The following is a 22,194-nucleotide window of genomic DNA, read 5'->3' on the forward strand; positions in this document are numbered from 1 at the left end:
GAGCCGCATTCAGGTGATACACAAAAAGAGTTTTCATTACAGATTTAGCACTGATGTGAGGAAATTAAGAATCTATAAGACTTACGTGTCACAGTGATCGAGACACTGTCCTCGAATGTATGCGAGGTCTGATTGTTGATTGCTCTGCAGGTATAGACGCCAGAATCGCTCAATTGCAGCTGGTGGATATAGAGATCACCGCCATTGACTTCGGCGTTCACTGGCAGCAAACTGTTCTGCTTGTACCAGCTGACGACAACAGGATCCTACAACAACAAAAAGTAACCGCAAATGTTATAGTAAACAAATGTAAAATGATCTGAAATCACTTATATATAGTACACTCACATTATTCCACTTCATGCGACCGCTGCACTTAAGGGAGACAGATCCACCCACTGGCATAATCGTGATCTGGGGCTTCGAGATCGACACAATGATCTGGGTGCGAATATTTGGTAAGTCTGTTGGGGTTGGTTCCGGGCTGCCATTGTCTGATGGCGATGTGGAAAATATATACATACAAATAAACGATTAGTTCAACTATATTTGCTACAACAAAACGAAATACCAGTTAACATTCTCAACTTTTTACTATCGATTGTGTTAGTGACAAAAATAAACGAGAAAGGTTTCACGATCGAGGTCAAGTGTCAATCGGAAGTTGTTGTTGGAAGTAGGTTCTATGTACTTTTTAGATACACATTCAGCATGGGGTAGGTAAACATATATTTTATTTCTTTCTAGTTCAAACTAAGACTGTGACTTAAGTGAATAAAACGATCACAGTGTTACCCAAATAAATTAAACTACGACAGATTATTTAAAGCTGATTTGGTCGTAGAATTGAGTTAGTTGCAGCAGAGGGAGATATAGAGAGACACAGAGTGATCTACAGAATCCAAAGTTGTCATAATTATCGCCTGGCCTAGAGAACGAACTAAACACAAAGTTATTGAACTACTCTAAATACAGAGAGTATATTAAAACACACTTAAAGAAATAATCAATACTATTTCAATTAAACAACAACACAAGTTTTGCAATTTTCAATTGCTGCTGGAATGAAGAGCAATCGCTCCTCTCGAAGGAAAATGCGAAAGTGACTAAAAGGTAGAGCACACAGTCATATCATATTCCCAACATCGATTTCGTTATCCAATTTGTCTGAATTTAGAAAAATAACTTCCATACAAATGGTATAGTTCCAATTATAAATTCGAGTAAAATCGGAATTGGGAATGATTACTAAATTTAGCTACGAAGGAGTTGAGGAAAATGTGGTTGAATTACTGAAATGTAACTCATAAGATATCGTAGTGAGGGAATTAGAGGACAGACATTAAAAGTAAAGGGAATTAGATCTCAATTGTGACGAACATATAGTACATATTAACTATGCTATGTATGTATGTGTGTAGTTGGTTTTCGTTTTTTGCAGTGTACAGGTAAGTTTACAAAAGTAAAGAGACATAGAGTAAAATAGAGACAGAGACAGAGAAGGAGCGATAGTTGTTGTTGTTTGTAGAGTTTGAGTTTGAATCGCTCGATTGATTGGTTTGATTGATTGATTGACTGATTGATGGGGTCGCGAACCTCGCAGTTGGCAGCCATTGCGCAGTTTCGTAATTTTTCCTATGATTCTATTGTCCTTATGTATCATCAGTGTGTCATTGTATGATATTGTCTCGTTGGGCGCAATATCGAAAAGAAAGCCATTGCAACAGAATCCCCCGATTGAATCGCATATCTTGGGCGGTTCTTCAATAATGCGAGATGTGTCTAGAATGTGGATGGATTGGATGGTTTTGTTTTTTGTTGTGATGATTTGTCAATTTGTTGTCGGTTTGATGATTGAATTTGTTTGTTTTTTTTTTTCATAAATTTCAAAATAGATTTCAATGACAGATTTTTGGGGTAGGGTAGGAAGACAGGCGGATGTATGAATAAGAAAACAAAGTTCAAAAAGAATGTTGAAAAATTGTATAAAAAGTGACATCGCAGCGCGCTTAAAAGTAAAGTTCAGAAGGAGAATGGGCTTGGGGCGTTAGGATAAGGTGAAAATGTCGTTGGGGGGCTCAAGTGCTTGGGAAGGATAAATGTGTGTAGTTCTATGTGTTTGTTTTTCTTGGTGGTGGTACCTCATGTCTTCAGGAATCTACTGACTGGCTACTCACCGTATTCCGTGCAACGATCGCCGGTGAAACGTGGCTTGCACACACATTCGGGATAATCGCTGTTGCCCAGATGACAACTCTGGGTGTTATCCTTGTGGCATGGACACGAGACGCACTGATTGTTCGCAGCGCGATAATGCAAGGGGGCGCAACTCTCGCACGAGTTGCCAACATAGGCGGCAGGACACTGGCATGTCTCAATGTCGACAGCATGCTCGGCACCGGGCTGAGCACGATCCACGGACACTTCGAGGGTAACATCTTGAATGGACGTCCTGGTGGTGGGTATCTTGGGTGTGGCACGAATGAGCAGATGCTCCACGTTGGTCAGCACACTCATCACATCACTGCGCGTGGCAGGCACCGCGCGACCCGAATCCAAACGCTGCCATTGCTCCTCCTCGCTGAGCACAACGCTGTATTGATCGCTATGCGAGAGCTCGGCAGGTCGTGACCAAATCAAACGAATACCGTTGCCAATAAGAATGACATCGTTACCGGGCTGATACGCGGCAAAAGATTCGGCATTCAGGGTGTAGTTGAGAGCGCCGCCATAAGCATTCAATTGATTGCCTTGTACATTGCCGCGCAGACTCCAGTATTTGGTCGCATATGAGGGGTACGAATAGGTGTACTTATTGTTGGGTACATCCTTAGTCAGGTTGTCTCTGGTCATCTCCTGGCCATCTTCGTTGGTGATCAGCGCTTGGTTGCTGATGAAATCAACGGCGATCAGTTGGCGATAGAGCGACGCTGATTGACATTGGGTCGACTGGCCGGAACAGAAGCATTCCTTGCAACCGTTCGGGGTGTAAAGCGACAGCCCGAAGGTACCATCGCGACACTTGTCACAGCGGCTGCCAACCACATTCGGTTTGCATTCACAGTAGCCGTCGCGACAGCTTTGGGTGCCATCGCTGTTGCAGTATTCGCATCTCCTCTGATCGTCGGGCCTTGGCGGTGGTGGCTGTGGCTGTTGTCCGTTGCTATCGGGCTGGCAGTCATAGGATGAGCCGCGTGTGGCATCGCCCACATAGCCAGCGGCGCACTGTTCGCAGTTCTCGCCTTCGGTGTTGTCAGCGCAGTTCTGCAATGGGGGGAAGAAAATGAAACGTTTTAACGGACTATATTTAAGTACTGGTCGAGTACATTAGGTCGTGTTAGACCCTTCACAGTTAATCGGAGACCGTTTGAACTCCAATAAAAACTTCTACAAGAACTATAACTATTTTTTAGTAATTTAAATAAAATAAAATTTAATATAAAATAGCTTTGCTTACCAGACATTCGCCAGTCTCAGCATCGCACTGCGACGAGTGACCGTTGCATTCGCAGGGTTCGCAAAGACCGAGATAGAGACCCTCCTCGGGATTGCGCTTGTAGCCAGGAGCACAGCGTTCGCAGGACAGACCAATGTAGCCCTGAGGGCAACGGCATTCCTCCACTTCAAAGGCGCGGGGTGCACCCAGATTGGTGGACGTGGCAGTGTCGAGGGTGACCTGCTGGAGGGCGCCCTCCTTGGTGCTGGTGGTGTACGTGGCCTTGATGTAGATAGAATCGATTTTACTGAGGGCCATCAACAGATGCTCGCGATTGGCCACCTGACCATCGCTGCGATGCCAGGCACTCTCAAGGATGGGAACGGCATACGAGCTGGATTGGCTGGGGTTAACGGCAGACTTGCGATAATGGATGAGCGTTAGATCTTCACCACTCTTGATGACCACATCGGGTGCATTGTTGCGGGACATCAGACCACCAGGCAGTGGACTGTAGCTGACCGTGTAGCTGAGACGGCCGCCATATGCAGTAAGTTTGTTTCCCAAGAATGCAGCGGGCAGACTCCAATATAACGTATCCGAGCCGTAGTCCGATTCCGAATAGAACGAGATGCTGGTCTGTGCCGTCACGAAGGGCACAGTTTCGGGTGCGGTTTGGGTGTAATCACGCACCAGCTGGAAGCCATGTGGCACAGAGGAGCGTCCAAAGCTGCTGGTCACCTGATCGCGATACCATGAGGTACTGTCACATTCGGTCTGCAGACCGCTGCAGAAGCACTCAATGCAACCGGTGAACGTGAATGAATTGAGATGGAAACTCTTGGGTGCGCAGGTGTCGCAACGCTCGCCGGTTACCAGCGGCTTGCATGTGCAGCTGTTTTCGCCCACATGATAGGTGCCCTTGTCGTTGCACGTAGATTCGGGTATCTTGCGACAGTTGCCGCCGGGTATCAATGGGTTGCCCTGATAGCCAGCCGCGCAGGCCTCGCAGCGGCGACCCGTGTAGCCTTCGTGGCACTTGCAGCTGACATCGCCGTCGGGACTAAGTTCACAACCGCTGGCAAAGTTATTGCTGCCACTCTGGGGGCAGGGGCATTCGCGACATGCGATGCCACGACGTGGGTCACCGTAGGTGCCGGCGGGGCAGGGTTCCGGTACGAAGGGCACACAGTGTCCCAGCCAGGGGCCGCCAGGTTGACGCACGTAGCCAGGGGCGCAGGTCTCGCACGAATCACCCACATAGCCGGGAGGACAGTTGCATTTCTCGACCAAGGAGGCGCTTCCCAGACCCTGATCCGAGGTGCCAGCTGAGTCCATCACAATGTTAACTACCTCCACTTCTCGTGCCACGGTATCGATGTAGCCCAGGCGAATCAAAACATTGTCCACATTGGCCAGAATCATCATGATCTCCTCACGCGTCGCCTTGCGTCCATCGGGCTTCAGCCAGTTGCCGGGCAGGAAGGGAACCTTCACCTTATTCGAGAGATTGGGTTGTGTGCCAACACTGTGCGTGAGGGTCAAACGATTGCCGGTGATGATGACATCGGGTCCAAATACTTGACGTCCATTGCCGAAATAGCTGACCTCGTACTTGAGCGAGCCGCCATAGGACTTGAGCTGATTGCCCATGTAATCGCTGGGCAATGCCAGGTACGGTGTTTGGCGACTGTTGTACTGCACATCGGAGGCACGGAACTGCACGCCATGATGCAGATTGAGCACATTGTGTCCGGGCGATTCATTGATCACGATCTCGTGGTAGGGACTCAGCTCGACGCTGACGACACGATTCGCCTGAATTGGCGGCTGGATTGCATAGATGAAGAGATTGGCGCTGTCACAAGAACTAGCGACACCGAAGCAGAAGCATTTGATGCACTCCTCGCTAGAGCGTGCCAGCATATTGAAGAATCCTGCCGAGCAGTATTGATTGCGATCGGGTGTCACCTTCACGATCGTATCGGGAGTGACAAAGTGTGTGCCGCGTGTATTGATGATTTCACACGAGTATGCACCGCTATCCTCGTGACGCATATCGGGACAATAGAGTTCGCCGCGACCATTGTTGCTCTTCGATGTACACTTGTCGGGAACATGACCCCAGTTCAGACGCCACACAATTGTGGGCACTGGCACACCGGTGGCTGTGCAGGTCAGTTCCAAGGGTTGACCCTCGAGCAGGGATTGCATTGGAGGCGGTGGACGAATGGGCACAGGTTCCACTGAAAGAAAGAGTTAAATATGATGAGTGTTAGTTATGAAAATTTCTTCACTTGCATTTTGCAAAACTTACTGCAACCGATTTCATCGCTGCCATCGCGACAATCGTTGAGATCATCACACTGGAAGCTCTTGGGTATGCAATGGCCGCTGGAACATTGGAATTCATTGTAGCGACAGGGAGCGCCACTTGGTTCGGGATCACACGATTGCTCATCGGAATTGTCACCGCAATCGTTTTCACCATCGCAACGCCAGGTGCGTTCCACGCACTTCTTGTTGCTGCACAGGAACTGATTGGGTTGACAACGACGTCCTTGGCTGCAGCTGTGCTCGTCGGAGCCATCGGAACAGTGGGGAATGCCATCGCAAACGTTGGACTTGTCAATGCACTCGCCGTTCATGCAAGTGGCCTGATATTCGCTGCAAGCTGTCGGTGGACGATCGTGTCCGAGATCGTTAACTGCAAAGAGAGTTGACCCAAAAAATGGAAGGGATTAATGGAGGAATTCTCTCTTGTTGATGGTTGCTCCAAGTTTCCTGTAAACACGCTTACCCAGTTCGTTAGCCAGTAGCGGCGTTAGCAATAAGAGAAAATAGGTAACGTATATTAATTACTATATTTAGTCAACTAACAACTAGCACTGAACGTACATAAATCAGAGAGAGAAAAAGAAAAATAAATTGTAGTGAATATAAAATACAGCTATTGAATAATATTTGACTCGGATGCAAAGCATCAATTATGCATTTGTATTTGTAATTATAAGTCAAGTATTCACTTTTACACTGTAATTTATATATCTAGTTTGTATAATTATTAAGTATTATATATAAAATACTTAACAAAATAAAAATTTGAAATTTGATTGAAAGTTTGTTGTGGAAAAGATTGTTAAAGCCATTTGTATAGCAAAAACTGCAAATATTTTTGATCATCGATAATCTGATAAATACTTTTTATAAGAAATTTTAAGATTCAACTTTCAAGATTCAAATAATTTGAATTATTCCTTTTTTTATAAAAATTTTAATTAAAATAAAGATTTTCTACAATTTGTATCTCCTACCTAGACCAAAGAACTCGAGATCTATATGTGGCACAGTGCCATATTTGATGCGATTCGATTTGGGCTCCTCGTATTTGTGCTGACCCCAAGCTGCAGTTCCATTGGATAAAACATATCGAAATTCACACCCAAACCCGAAAATTAAAAACAGGATCTACTTACAGCGTTCGACAGTCAGATGAACGGTAACCTGTTGGCCCTGCACGTAGTTGGGATAGCCGACAGCTTCACACACATAAGTGCCAGAATCCTCCACCTGCAAAAAGTAAAAATCAAAAAGGTTAGTAACACACTCATTCATTAATATATGGTATACTCGATACTTACGCGAATGTTAGGAATTTCTAGACGTCCGTTCTTATCGGTGAAGCCAACGGGCAAAGGACGACCGCCGGGACGTGACCACCTGACCTTGGCGCGAGCTGGACCCTCATCACGACAACGGAAGATGACCTCGCGACCTGTACGTTGCCAGAAGAAAGCATTAGCCACATTCGTATACAACAAGGTATTCTAGGGATAGCATAGCAATAGATCTGCGGGATTTCATACAATCGCTGTGAAGGGATTTTTTGTGGGTGTTGTGTTTGGATAATCTAACAAGCTAACTGGTAGCTTTTTCTATCGGGAATTTACATAGTAAGTACTACAAAGTGTGCTGACAATAATAAATTTCGACACAGAATATACAACGTCGAGCCGAGCCAATTTGTTTTGTTGCTGGTGCTGTGCTGTACTACACTTATATGGTGTGTAAGTATGGTGTGTAGTTAGGTCAACTTACCCTCCCTAATATATCCTGCAGGTATTTTAATTGTAATAGGTTATGGCATTGTATTTTTTTTTTGTTTTGGTTGGGTTAAGCATTTAAAAGTAATGGTAGAACATTATGTAGAGTAGAAGAAACATACGAGTAGAACATATATATATATAGATTTTCTTGTAGGTATAAACATAAAACGTTAAACTCTTCCGCAATGCCTTGCAAACTAGTCTAATTTAAATTTATCTTATTTTTTTTTGTAGATGCAAGGCATTCTTTTTTCTTGAGCTTTCACTGCCACGAACAGTAATTTAAAGGAGATAGTGAATTCCTGATTGGATTTACTTACTTTCTTTGATGATCTGGCTATTGGGATATGTCTTCAGGTTCAATTGATTATTACGTCCAGTCGATTGAGGTTCTTGAGCTGTTAATAATAAATATAAAAAAACAGAGTGTTAGCTTCCCATCGAATTGCATTTTTAGTTTATTTTCCATATTCTTTTTTAGCATAGTCTACTGCGTGATTAGCCTTCCCGATTAGTAGCTACTGAGGTTGGTTAGTTTCAAGATAGACTCTGGGGTGATTTTGCTGTGGTTGTGGTGTTGGCTGGTGCTTGCAATGGTGATTGTAGTACTCGTTTGTAGTGGGTTTCGTACTGGCACCGATTACTTTTGGGCTGGGGTACAATCGAACTTACTATCGATCTCATTAGTGATGGGACCGCAGTCCAGCTCATCGCTGGTATCGAACGGACAATCGACCACGCCATTGCAGCGCAATCCGTGCGCAATGCACGGTCCATTCTCACAGCGGAATGTTGTCGACGGGCAAATGATGCGCAGCGGCATCAATGAGGTTGTTGGGCTTGAGCTTGTTGTCGTTGTTGTTGGTGGTTGTGGGATTGGTGTTGTGGTCGTTGTTGTTGTCGGTTTGATTGTTTTGCTTGTTGGTGGCATGCTCGAGGTTCTCCCGCCAGCAGTATGTGAATGACCTTATGGCGTATATAGCGAATGCGGTGTAATTGTGGGCGTATAGCGTATGATTGATGATATGATTGACGATTGAGTGAATGATTGATTCAATGAATATATAATTAAATGATTGATTTGTTGAACGATTGCTGAATTGAATTATATGATTGATTGTTTGTATATTGATCTACTACATGAGTGATTAAATGATTATTTGATTGACTGTTTGATTGATTGTTTGTATATTGATTGATTAAATTATTGCTTGATTGAATGATTGATTGATTGGCAGCAACATTTAGATAATGATTCTATTGTTTAATATTGATTGATTCGCTGATGGACAATGTTGTTGTTGCTTGCTGATTGAATGATTGAACGGAAGCGACCCCATATCCCGTTGAGTACTTACCACAATTTTGCTCATCGGAACTATCCTGGCAGTCGGTTTGGCCATTGCAACGCACCGCGGCGCTCACGCACTGTCCGTTGCGGCAACGGAACTGATTCGCCTGGCATTGCAGTGGACAATCAGCCTCATCGGAGCCATCGATACACTGGGGATAGCCATTGCAGACATCATCCAGAGACACGCAGTCACCATTGCGGCAACGGAACTGATCCGAAGCACAGCCTATATTCAAGAGAAGGTGGAGGGGAATTGAAAAATATCGATAAGTAAATGGTTTGATTGAATACGCATACGCTACGACTGTACGGAGGGAATCAAAGTAGAATTACAAGTATATTCAATTAAGAATTCAGAATTTATAGAAAAGCAAAAAAAAAATTATAATAATTGGATTCTTCAACAGTGCATACACATGTGTAACTTTTCAGAATAGTTTTCCGACTAGCATGCAGATCAGCTTAAGAGCTAACTAAGGATCATCGATATAAATAATAAAGTAATAATTTAGTTATAAGGACCATATTATATAGCTAATCTATGCAGCTACGTACTAATTGAATAGCATTAAATAAAAGCATAGTGCAGTAATAATTTAACATAAGTAAATTTCGTATTGTTTTTGTTTTTGTTTTATCGTATTAACCAATGCAGTTCTGTTCATCGGAAAAATCTTTGCAGTCGTAGAAGCCATCGCAGTGCTGTGTTGCATTTATGCAAAATTGTCGATCGTAACAGATAAACTCATTATCCTTGCATTGGGTACCTGTATTATCATTATCGTTATCGGGTTATCGAGTTATCGGTTATCAGTTATCATTATTACAATTACAGTTTGTGCAATTGGCAAAAGAAGAATTGTCCAAAAAAGAATGGTATACGAGAAATAAGCAAAAGAAACAAATTTGTGAGATAGATAAAGATATATTTATATATAGAGAGAGATAGGTAGAGAGTGAGATAGAGCGACGAATAAGCGCATTGCGGTGAATGTGCGCAAGAGTGAGTGAAATAGACAGAGCAACAAATGAAGAGTACTATATAAAGCAAAGTAGTTGAAATGATAGTCTACGTTCACACAATTGATAACTTAAGGTGCCTGTGCCTCACATTTAGAAAAAGATACGCCATCAATTAAAGTAAATCAAATGATTAAAAAAAGTAAACAAAAGTGCTTCTAAAATTAGAGAGCTTAGTAAGAATATTGTATAGTCTATACCACGTATCGAAATAGTTATGAAAGTGTCAAAAATTGTCTTCTATCTTGTTTTAGTTAAATATTTACTAACATTAGTTGAAATACAAGATATATTTTTAGTGCGTCTGTCCGTTTCCGTTGACCCATGTTGTCGTATGATTAAATTTGAATCGATTAATTATATCTAACTGTCGTATTCTTGTAATAAGATTATTTTTTCGCTATTCCCCTTTAAAACCTGGTCTATTAAAAAACATTTGAGATCACCTATGTGTGTCATAAGAAATGAGGGTGAATTGAATTGTTAATAGATATGAATGCAAACTTACAGTTGGCCTCGTCGGAGTTATCCTCGCAATGACGCTGGCCATCACAACGTTCCACCTCCGAGTAGCATCTGCCACTGGGGCAAGTGTGCTGTGGACACGGGAGCGGTGAATATGATGGATAACGTGTCGGCTGAATGGGACAATCACGCTCATCACTACGATCGTTGCAATCGTAGTGACCATTGCATTGTTTCGAGCGATTCAAACACAAATTATCGCAAAAGAATTGATCCCTGTGGCAATCTTCGGCAGTTTGGCGAGTGGTGGCTATGAGATGGCGATTTGGTTGCGGTTATCATGCGGTTGATTGATGAAAATGTTTATTCATGTCGATGCGATGGTTGTTGTTATCGTGTTTTGTTTAATAAGAAAGAGAGAAAGACAAGAGAACGCAATGAGCAACAGTTTCTTATGTTACACAATTAGATCCACAATCTGTTAAGCATCGTGTTAAGCATCACAAGTACAAACCTGTTCGATGTGCTAACCCCTCTCCCATGTATAACATATAACAGATTATCCCCAAAAATTGGAGATCACAAACTTACAAACTAATTATGCATACAGCTTGTTGATTAAAGGTGGATTGATTGCGATTGATAAATGGGGTCGCGAATTGTATTGGTTTTTGGAATAGGTTGGGAGAGTATAGAGAGAGTAGTTAAATCGAATTTTGTTACCCTGTCCCTTGCAGTTATCGGGCCATTCATCCGATTGGTCCTCACAATCGAAGTGGTCGTCACACAAATATTTTTCATTGATGCATTCAAAGCTCTGGCATTGCCATTCATTTGGCAGACAGTCTCTGAATCTTGTTGTGGGCGTGTGTATGTCTACATATATGTATGACGAGATATATATAATATATACATACATATATTTATATATATACATATGTATGTGTGTGTGTTTGTGTGTAGCGCATGTTTGATGAGAGCAAAACACCATAGGAAAATAAAAAAAAAAACAAAACAACAAACAAAATTGAATGGACATTCACAAATTATAAACAATGGGTGCAAGGCAAAAGAGCAAGGACAACAGAATACAACAAAGAAATAGAGAGAGAGAGAGAGAGAGAGAGATAGCGAAAGAGAGAGATATAGAGAGAGAGAGAGAAAGAGAGAGATGAATATAAACAGAACTTGTAGCGGTGATTGGGTGCAAAAAGAAAAGGAACGCTAGAGAGAAAGAGTTGAAGCTGAAGACTGGAGCTGAAACTAAACTGATCGATATCGATAGTTAAAGAAATTATCGATAAATCGCTAGCGATAGTATTTGTGTGGATTTGTGTGCAATATGGTTGATCATTTGTAAAATTGTGTTACCCTGACAATCGAGCTCATCGATGCCACCTTCGCAATCGTTGCGGCCATTGCATCTAATGGATTCATGGACGCATTCTCCATTGCAAGCAAAATAACCCTGCAGACATGCATTGCCAGCTTTAAGCAATAAACATACAATGAAAAAATGAACAAAACAAAAAACAATATATCATGTAAACAAACTTCTTTAACACGCTCATAAGTTGAACTATGAAACTAGCCTACAAATAAAATTTAAATAATAATAAGCCAAACTACTAAATAAAGAAGAAAGCAAAGTTATACGATAGTACTACAATAGTATTGCAGATTACTAAATGTTGCAGTAGTCGGGAAAGATGTAGTATGACATGATATTAAGGCTTACCGCAATTGTGCTCATCGCTAGCATCGGAACAGTCCACGAGGCCATTGCACTGCAGTTGCGATGCAATGCAATCGCCCGTGTGGCAGCTGCGCCAATGTGCGATAGTATTTTTGTTATCGTTTATCGTCGATGTGATGTGATCGTGTTTTTTTGGCGTGTGAGATTGGTGTGGTGGATGGTGGATGGTGAATGGTTGGTTTGATATTTGGGGCACACAAAAACATAGAAAAAAAGCAAAGGCGAAAAGTCATTGCATTGCACGTTGATCGTTTGAGCGATCGATAGTTCGATAAATTGGCAGACATAGTCTTACAGAAAGGCGTCGTCGTGACAAAAGGTACAGTTACGCTCGTCGTTGCCATCGTTGCAGTTGACAATGCCGTTGCACAGCTGATCGCGTGTTATGCAGTAGTCGTCGCACTCGAACTCATGCTCAAGGCAATGCTCTGCAAAATGATCACGATCACGTTGAGTTGAGTTGGGTGTGTGTGAGTGTTGTTGGATGAGTAATTCAGTGTGTGAGAGTGTTGTGTTTGGTGGGGTGTTGTTAAGGATTAACAGTTGACACAATATCCATTTTGTTAGCAGCCTCTCTCCGTTGTGGATGATTGTTTACCTGTGAAAGCCGGACAGCCTAGCTCATCGGTTTCATCTTGACAGTCCGCATAGCCATCGCATTTCTTCTCTAACGGTATACACTGGCCCAAGTCACACTCAAAATAATATAGATCGCACTCATTCAATGGATCATTGCCATCATTCTCATTGCTGTTGTCGTTGGTATCTAAGTCTGGGTCAGAGTCTAGATCTAATTCATGTAAATGTAGTGTGTGTGTGTGTATGTGTGTGTGTGTGTGTTTGTTTGATGAAAAGATAAAATAAATGCATTCGTAAGATATTGTATCCATGATGTGAAGATGACCTATCTACATATGTATGTATGTATATCTAGCATATGGCACTACCATAGTTCGTATCGTCATAGTTGAAGAGGCAATTGTATTCGTCGGCGCCATCGGCACAGTCCGTGATGCCGTTGCAACGCTTGTAGCCACTGATGCAACTTCCGTCGCCGCATTGATACTGAAAGGACATGCACTCGACGACCGGTCGACTTAGATTGAACTTGGCATGGAAGTCTGTATGTGATGTTTTCGTTTACGTTAACGTTTTCGTTTTTATGATCGTATGATGATGTATTTTTTGTTCATGTTGTTTGTTGTTGTTGGTGGTGGTGGTGGTGTTGTATGTGGCAGTTGCGGATATCACAGCACAGAGAGAATATGAGAGAGAGCATAGAGCAGAGACAGAGAGACGGCGATTCAACACAGTTGATATATGTATATATATATATATAGCGTGGAAAAAGAGAAGAGAGAGTACAGTTAGCGGCATGAAATATTCTAAAAACTAGAAACTGCAGGACCAAAGCAAAATACATAATTCTGATTGTGAGTAAATGTTAACTGGCTAAGTACCAATTGAATGCTGTTAAAAGCTAATTAATTGAGAGTCGTTTGGCTTTGCTACTTAAAGAACAAGTTTCAGAAAATTATGATATATTGTACCTAAATAATATTAATGTATTTAGTTTGCTATTCGGAATTTGTTATGGAAAGAAATTAGTTTGATTATCACTACTATTAAAACTACTTTTTTGAAAGGGAAAAGAATCTACTTCGTGGTAAATGTTGATTATGATAAGCGGGATAGTAAAATATATAGTTGCTTCATTCAGAGTACTTACGGCAAGTGCTCTCATCGCTGCCATCGCGGCACTGAGATTTGCCATCGCAGACTTGAGTCTTGGGTATGCAACCGCCGCCGCGCAGACATTTATACTGTGTGTGATGGAAATACGGGGGGCAGAGGGCAAAGTGGGTGTCATGTAAAAATGCACAAGAGTGTATGTGTGTGTGTGTGTGAGAGATGAGGCATGATGGGCGCTGTGAACTCACCTGGTCGCCGCTGCAATTGCATAGCAAATAATCCTCATCCTCACGCTGGTCACAGTCAGCGATGCCATCGCAGACGCTCTCAATTGAAATGCAATCGCGATTGTGGCACGCGAATTCAATGTTTTCGAGGCAATTGCTGGTGGCCAAAGGTGGCAATGATGATGATGATGACGATGAGCTGACTAAATGGTGTTGTGTGATTTGACATGTATGGTACGTATGTGTAGAGTATTTGAGCGTGGAGCGTAGATAGTGGAGTGGGGAGGTGGTAGCAAGGAGGCATATATTTATAATGATACGAACGTGAGCACGTGAATATGACAGATACACATATACAAAAACATAAAACGAGAGAGAAAGAGATACATAGTGAGAGTATGAGAGAGAAAGAGAAAATGTATGTACAGGTGTGTGTTTGGCATCAATTAAAATTGAAGAAGAATGCATACAAACTATAGAATAACGTAACATTAAATACTAAATTAAACGTTTAACTTTATAACTAGCTTTCGGTGTGTGTGTGTCTGTGTGTGTGTGAACTTAGCTTAAGTAAGTTTCAATGTTCGACGCTAGAGTCACAGACATGGCATGCACTTTGTTGTCGAGAGAGAGAGAGAGAGAGAGAGAGAGAGAGAGAGAGGGAGAGTCAAGAAATAACACCAGCACCCGAAAGTATGCAACATATTTTTAACCTACTCGCTGCACCTGTTCCTGCTGTTGTTATTGTTGGTATTGTTGGATTTGGGTTAGTGGTGATGCGACTTGCTGTTGTCGTTGTTGTTGTTGTTGGTTGACGTTCAAGCGCAGCTGGCGCCGCCGTTGTCCATGGATTATACACGGGGGCAATCGTCACCGACGGCAACGTTGGCCGCGTTACGATTGGTCCACGTGTCGTCTGCGACGGACGATAGCGTTCACAATTGTCCTCATCGCTCATATCGTTGCAATGATGAAAGCCATCGCAACGCAGATGCAATGGAATGCAAACGTTGTTGCGACACTTGAACTGATTCGAAGCACACGGATTCTGTGGCGTCGATTTGCCATATTGTTCCTTTGGCAAATACACTTGATAGTCGCGCATATCTTGTTCATCGAGCCCGTCGGTGTCGGTGCCGCGATTTTGATCGCGATCGTAACCCGTATTCAGCGGTGGACGAGGTCGACCACCGTGATCGTTATAATTTCGTATCATGCCGTCTTCATCGACGGTATCGATATCGTTGATGTCGTTCGTCACTGTTAGCCGCATGCATTGATTAGGTTTTATTTTTGGGAGTGAGGATAAAGGGAAGGAGGAAGGTTGTGGGATCACCGCATGCAAAGCCGTTGACATTTTTGGGGGATTTTGGTTTTTTTTTTTTTTTTTTTTTTTTTGTTTTTGGTCATGCAAATTTTGTTGTTGAGCCAATTGATGGGATGTTGAAGTTGTTTTTTTGTTGTTGTCGTTCCAGCGGTTGTTGTTTCGTGCAATTAATCGATTAGTTGGTTGGACACATTCGATAACCACAACCAATTTTTATACATTTTTGTTTTCGGGGAACGAATTGGAAAGAAGAGAAACAAAAATTGGAATTTGTTAAACGAAAAAAAATCAAAATCTTATCAAGTTGACACGCATTAAGAGCTACCACACAAAAGGACGAAGCAATCGAAGCATACTGAGAGACAACTCAGACAGAGGGAGAGAGACAGAGAAGACAGCAAAGGGAAACAATAGTTGCTGAAAAGTTAAGAAACCAAACACCACAATTTTAATCACCACAAAGAGAGCAAGAGAGACACGGAGAAAGAGAGCAGCAGAAGGAAGCATTAGACTCTAATACACTTACTTAATTCATAATTTAAGATACAAGTAGAGAGAGACACACAGATTTATCGATAACTATCGAAGTCTATCGATGCGACAAGCACTTACCGCAGTCCTGCTCGTCTGTGTAATCGTTACAATCGTAGATGTTATCGCAATACTGACGGATCGGTATGCACTCACCGTTCCCGCAACGGAATTCATTATACAGACACTGAAGTTCATCGTTGCCACCTGATGTTATTGCGATTGTTGTGTTATTTTCAATGTGTGTGTGTGTGTGTGGTTATCGATTGTCAATATATTGTATGTGATTCGATGATGGGGATAATGGAGTTAGCTATGTAAGTTATGTGGCGAGAGGGGGGCAGAGGGACAGAGAACGCGAACGCGAACTCGAAACTGACAGCGCAACATCGTAGAAAAAACCGTAGCTGCAAGTGCGAAACAGTGTCGTGTGTGTCCCATTACTTACCTGTCACACACTCACACAAACACAGTGTAGTTTCTTTTTACGGTTCATTCACACTCACCATCGCAATAGCGCTCATCGGATATATCCTCGGGACAATCGATGTTACCATTGCAGAGGAGCTCCTTGGCAATGCAGGTGCCGTCATCACACTGCCACTTGTCGTACAGACAGGCTACATGTGCAACAACAAACAGAAAGAGAGAGAGAGAGAAAGAGCAAGAGCGAGAGAGAGATATACAGATATATCAAGAGAAGAGCGGGAGAGCGAACTGTAAAACATACGGCAACCCTCCTCGTCGGAACGATCGTGCGGACAATCGGCGCGTCCATCGCAACGATGCACAATCGATATGCAGCTGAGATCGCGACAGGTGAACTTGCCCTTGGGGCACGTGTAGCGCAGCTTGGGCACAACTGTGCACCACAGCAAATGCAGCAAGAAATCAAAACGGAGAGCATTTAGTTATGAGAGAATGTTCAGTGATTGATTGCTGATTGATGCATTGTGTACTTGAGCTCTTAAGCTGGACTAAAACCATTTCAATTGTATTGATAAATAGAATTGAATAAAGTATTTAGGAAACTAGAGGCAAATATATGATTGAAACGTGATTGAAATATAAAATATTAGAATCAGGTTCTTCTTTATAAAATAAGACAGTTCCAGTCTTATTATTAAACACTAAGATTGATTAATTGGATGATTGAGGAAGCTTATTTTGAATTGAATTAATAATAATCCTCAAATGATTTATATATCCTAATGTTGTGATTGCAATAAATGAAAGAAAGAAAGAAGATTAACTAACAGTGTATTAAACATATTTACCATCTCTTCCAGACTTCTGACTAAATCTAGAATTTTTGGAACAAGTACTGAAACTAGCATTGAATGATTGAGGAATCTTCTCTTGTATAGAATTAAATTCATTGAAAGGTTTTTCTGATTGTTGAAATGTGAGTTGTTGATAATTTGACAGCATTAAGGAACTGATTGATTGATTGAAGAATCCTCTCTTGAATTAAATGGAAATTTGCTTAAGAGAGTTGCTGTGAATGATTGCAGAAACTTATCATCAACTGAAAGGAATTTCTTAGAAAGGAATTTCTTCCTTGTAACTGATTGATTGATTGAGCAAACACATTATATTAAAGTTTTGATATCAGTCCAGTGAATCTCAAGTAGCTTATGCAGAAGAATTGATATGATTGGGTGATTGATTGATTGATTGATTGATTGATTGAGAATGATGTTAGGTTCGATCGAGATGTGATACTCACTTCCGTCACAGTTCTCCTCATCGTCGCCTTCGTTGCAATCGGCGTGGCCATCGCAACGCTGGCTGTCGCTGATGCAGTGTGAGCCATCGCGACATTGATACTCCATGCTGCTGCAGGCGGCAGCTGATGATGTTATTAGTAGCGTTATAGCGAGCGGTATTATGGTTTTGGTTTTGGTTTTGGATTTGATTTTAAGTGTTAGTTGGCCGATTGACCAGCGCAGGCAGAGTGCAGTTAGGGGGGAGCGAGAGAGAGAGAGAGATAATAAAAAAAAGATAATGGGTTAGTGGTTAATACGATTCGGTTAATTGTTAATTTTAATCATGATTGAATTGCGTTTTTGTTGTAGGCTTGGCAACCCGAAAGCAAAGCAGTGAGTTCTGACCGCTGTCGGGAACGGTTTTGCTCATCGGTTATCGAATATCGATTATCGACTATATATGGGACTAAGCTTACTTGCTAGTTTGTAGTTGTTGTTGTTGCTTAGTCAAACTTAGTTTACGCATATACGCCCATAAGATTGTTCTTGGGCTTGTCTACCAATAATATTAAGTATACGTAGTGTTTGCTTGTAAGCGTGTGTGTGTGTGTGTTTGTGTTTTAGATACTTTTGGTATAGATACATAGATACATAGTGTGATCTGTGAGCTACTACTTACGGCAGTCGTCGCCCTCATCTTCGCCATCGGGACAATCGTTGACGAGATCGCATCGCTGTCTGGCGTCAATGCACTTTCCACTGTGGCATCTAAACTGATTCTCATGACATTCTGCAATCAAAAGAACATGAACAACATTAATAAGCATAGCAACAAATACATTTTATATTCATGATTGTGTGTGTGTGTATGTGTGAGTTTATTTTTGGATATGGCAATCTTGCAATTAGCCCTCAACCGGATGCAGTTTAACAAGCACTTCCCTTTGTGCCTCCATGTTGTTGTTGTTGTTGTTCTTGTTGTTGTCGCTGCTCTCGCTCAACTTGAAAGCAAAAGTTTGTTAGGTGTCTCTCTGTGTGTGTGTTTCGCTCTGTTGATAAGTTGATAAGCCTGACAACAATTCAACTCAACTCGACTCGACTCGACTCGAATTCGAATTTTAACTGAAGCTTCCCATTCCGCTTTGACATCCTCTCCCCCCGCTCTTTGGCATCGTTAGCCACAGTTTCCTGTGCATGTTTTTGCCTTTTTGAACCCTTTTTTTCTGGCTATGTCTCTGTGTTTGTGTGTGTGTGTGCGCACATAACACCTCCCACTCTTGGTTGTTGGACAGGACGCCTAAAATTTCATACTCTGGCTTTAGCTCTCTGTCTCTGGCTAAGGTCTTAAGTTAAGCATTTTCACAAATATTTTTCCACACTTTTCTTTGGCCTTTGGCCTCGACGCGCCCGAAAGTATGCAGCACAAAGTGACAAGCAACGCGGATTTGATTACAAGCAACATTACACACACAAACACACACGCACAAAGCGAACAAAGCAACATCATTGCGAGAGCTAGAAAAGGAGGCGTCAACACAGACCAAAGAGACACAGCGAAACAGAAAGAGAGCGAGAGCGAGAGAACGAGATCTGAGAACGGCTAATTAAAAGCAAAGAGACTGAAAACTGCAAAAGCCAAACGTGGGCGGACTGGGGCGGGGGCGTGGCACTTAGCTCAAGTGTAATCAGAGGAGCTTTAAGTTTTTTGTTGTCACAATCAACAATTAGCAAAGTATTTAATGCGCAGCCGAGCTATTTATGGCTTAACAAAAATATTAATAAATTTACAAAATAAATATAAATATTTTAAATTTTTAGAGTAATTATATTGTCATCGCAGTCTCTGTAACAAATATATATATTTTCAATTTTATAGTAATTATTTTGTCAGTCTTATTTTTGTTTTGTTGATTTGAGTTGAGTTTTACTTTGAATTGAAAGAGTTGGTAATTCTTTTCCTCGTTTTTTTGGGGGGTTCATTGTCCGCCATAAATGCACAATTGTCGTTTTCAACGCCATCGTCATCGTGGTTAACTGCAGCACCAACTTTAACTACTTTTTGGGCGCTCACAAATCGCCAAAGTTCATTTTTTTTCCATTTGGTTTCGTTTCGTTTCGTTTTGCTTTGGTTTTGCTTTGCTCGCAATTTTCAACACGAAGCTGGAGAAAGCGTTTTCTTATTATTATTTTGTCGGCATGTCAGCCATATAAGAAGTTTGTCTGTGCCGCAATTGGCACGCCCCCATGTCATGCCCGCCTCCTCCGCTGACTGCAGTTTGACAATTTCGCTTTGCGAATTTTGTTGCTCAACGTTTTTGGCGGCGCAATGCGGCGCCTCAAAGTATGCAACTAAATTCGCAGGCAAAACAAACAAAGCAACACAGCGAAAAACCTGTAAAGGCAAATGGCAAAAGGCAAGAGGACAGACGAGGGGAAAGCAGCAAGACGAAAGACGAACGAAATGAAACAAAGGTTTTTGCTTATTGACATTAAAGATTCAATAATGGCCAACATATGGCAGCTGCCGGATTTGGCTGCCAATCTCATCAGCCGACACAAAAATGCGACTACCTCGACGGCTCGACAACATTTGTGAGTACACGACTCAAAGATACGCTTTATTTTTTTAAACAATAAAAATATATCATTGAAGCCATCTATTAAAGATGGCCTTAGTTTCTAGCACTTCCTTCTTTTAGTTATTATATTATTTTGTATAATAATTAACATGTAAATAATAATAAAGTTTACTCAACAGTTTCTTTGTACAATTTCTACATTTCTAAAGAATGCTATTTGGTTAAGGGTAATGGATCAGATATGTATTTTCTTATAGAAATAATGTATATATCCCGCAATAGTTATTCATATTATATTTAAGTACTTGTTTGTAGAAAAATCATTGAGCAAAGAAAAAAGGTGCAAAATTACTTCTTTTTTATATTATACTATTTCTATTTTCTATTTCTATTTTCAATTTCAAGTTTTAATTTTATTTTTTATTTTCCATTTCAATTTTTCTTCTATTATTTATTTTTTTTCTCATTTTTCTATTTCTACCTACAATCCAATTCAAATTTTCATTTTCTGTTTTATGTTTTCTATTTCTAGTTTGCATTTTCTATTATTATATTTTTATTTAAATTTCTTATTTTTCATCAGTTAACTTTTTATTACATTTTCATTTTCTATTGCTCTTTTTCCTTCAGTTACCTAATGATTCTTAATATAAATAGCCAAAGACCTTTTCATAACTAATACAAAAATTCTTGTACAAAATTTTAAAACAAAATTAAATTTAATTAACTGTTGAGTTCAGTAACAAATCAGAATTTGCAATGAAATCATTTGTGTATATATAAATTATTAACTATTATAGTGTTCTATTGTTACATTTTGAGTTGCAACATTACTGCCAAAGGCAGAACTGATTACTGGGTATAAAGTGTGAGGCTTCCAATTATAGTCGAGGCGAGCAGACGGAAGCTGAGCTATTTGCCGGCTCGTTTGATGCCGCTTTTTTTTTTTGGACATTGGGTAAACAAATTACGTGCAGCATTTATAATCCGCAAAAACCGAAAACAAAATGCTCGAATTTTTGTTGAGTTTGATCTGGGTTTGCAAAACAAAAGGATGTAAACACAAATTGGCCAATTGCAGCAGCAAAATAATAACAAAGGGTAAAAGGCAACGGCAGACAATGTCAGACAAACAGGCAACAGGCTAATGCGAAATTGGCAGCTGCCGCACACACAGTTGCAACACTTGGTTGCTGTACGCCTGTTGCCTGGCCAAATAAAGAGAGAAGCAAAGAACGAGAGAGAAAGAGAGAAAAGGAGAGCGAGAGAAAGCCCAAGAATGATAGAAAGACTTTATTTGCAGCTTGAAGTATCCGATTGCTTTTTGGGAATTTGTGTGTGTCTCTGATCCAGACTCAGCTTTACACTCTTGCTCTCTCTCTCCCCCTCTCCCTCTCTTTTGCTCTCTCTCTCTCTCTCTCTCTTGCGAACTGCCTTGAAATGAGAGCTTGTCAACAGGCGCACAGCTGTCACAGCTACAAGTACAATGATTGACCACACAACTCGCTGCTGCTGGCAACAACCATTTGCACTTGAACTTAAATCGTTGCGCCTGCAAGTATGCAACACATTTAACTTCCACACACGCACACACACACACACGCACACACACGAACACATACAGCTGCAACTGTTTCGAGTTGAGGCTGGTACTAAATTTGAGACGATAATTGATACGTGGCGCAGGGAAAACGTAAAAGCGCACAAGCCAAAACCGCAAACAAACAAAGTTGAGTGTTGCGCAGCATATTCGGGGGTGGCAATTGCCAGGGGAGGTGGAGGAGGGAGTGGGGAAGGAGTGGGGAAGGTGCAAAGGAAGTTTGCGAATTGCGGGTTGAAGGTTGCTGCTAACTGTGTTTGATGGGTCACGGGGTTAGCTTACGACGCGTCGCTAGAGCATCGCAATTTTGACAAAAAATCAAATGAAAATAAAAGACCTAAAATATGAATCGTTTGACAGTGAGCAGAAATGGCAAAGCTCGATGGCAAGAT

At 41.5% G+C, this 22,194-nt stretch overlaps 1 protein-coding gene across 25 annotated transcripts in view; it reads right to left on the minus strand.

Annotated features, from left to right (window-relative positions):
- Positions 1-22,194, minus strand: part of LOC117570136 (basement membrane-specific heparan sulfate proteoglycan core protein) — a 103,819-nt gene that overhangs the window by 18,075 nt on the left and 63,550 nt on the right. For 8 of the 25 annotated variants that reach the window (XM_052007523.1, XM_052007520.1, XM_052007519.1 and 5 more), the window contains 17 exons: positions 18,303-18,413; positions 17,644-17,766; positions 15,996-16,121; positions 14,774-15,316; positions 11,753-11,869; positions 11,105-11,257; positions 10,425-10,691; positions 8,901-9,122; positions 8,215-8,508; positions 7,863-7,940; positions 7,078-7,211; positions 6,913-7,006; positions 5,754-6,143; positions 3,458-5,682; positions 2,178-3,264; positions 349-494; positions 86-266 (listed from right to left, as the gene is read on the minus strand). In XM_052007523.1, the coding sequence (XP_051863483.1) occupies positions 86-266; positions 349-494; positions 2,178-3,264; positions 3,458-5,682; positions 5,754-6,143; positions 6,913-7,006; positions 7,078-7,211; positions 7,863-7,940; positions 8,215-8,508; positions 8,901-9,122; positions 10,425-10,691; positions 11,105-11,257; positions 11,753-11,869; positions 14,774-15,316; positions 15,996-16,121; positions 17,644-17,766; positions 18,303-18,413 (6,291 nt within the window). Of the gene's footprint in view, positions 1-85; positions 267-348; positions 495-2,177; positions 3,265-3,457; positions 5,683-5,753; positions 6,144-6,912; positions 7,007-7,077; positions 7,212-7,862; positions 7,941-8,214; positions 8,509-8,900; positions 9,123-10,424; positions 10,692-11,104; positions 11,258-11,752; positions 11,870-12,735; positions 12,928-13,084; positions 13,259-13,866; positions 14,260-14,773; positions 15,317-15,995; positions 16,122-17,643; positions 17,767-18,302; positions 18,414-22,194 lie in introns of all 25 variants that reach the window. The other 17 variants (XM_052007542.1, XM_052007644.1, XM_052007536.1 and 14 more) reach the window with 13 other exon arrangements.

Source organism: Drosophila albomicans, chromosome X, assembly GCF_009650485.2.
Source record: "Drosophila albomicans strain 15112-1751.03 chromosome X, ASM965048v2, whole genome shotgun sequence".
In the NCBI taxonomy this organism is placed as follows: Eukaryota; Metazoa; Arthropoda; class Insecta; order Diptera; family Drosophilidae; genus Drosophila; species Drosophila albomicans.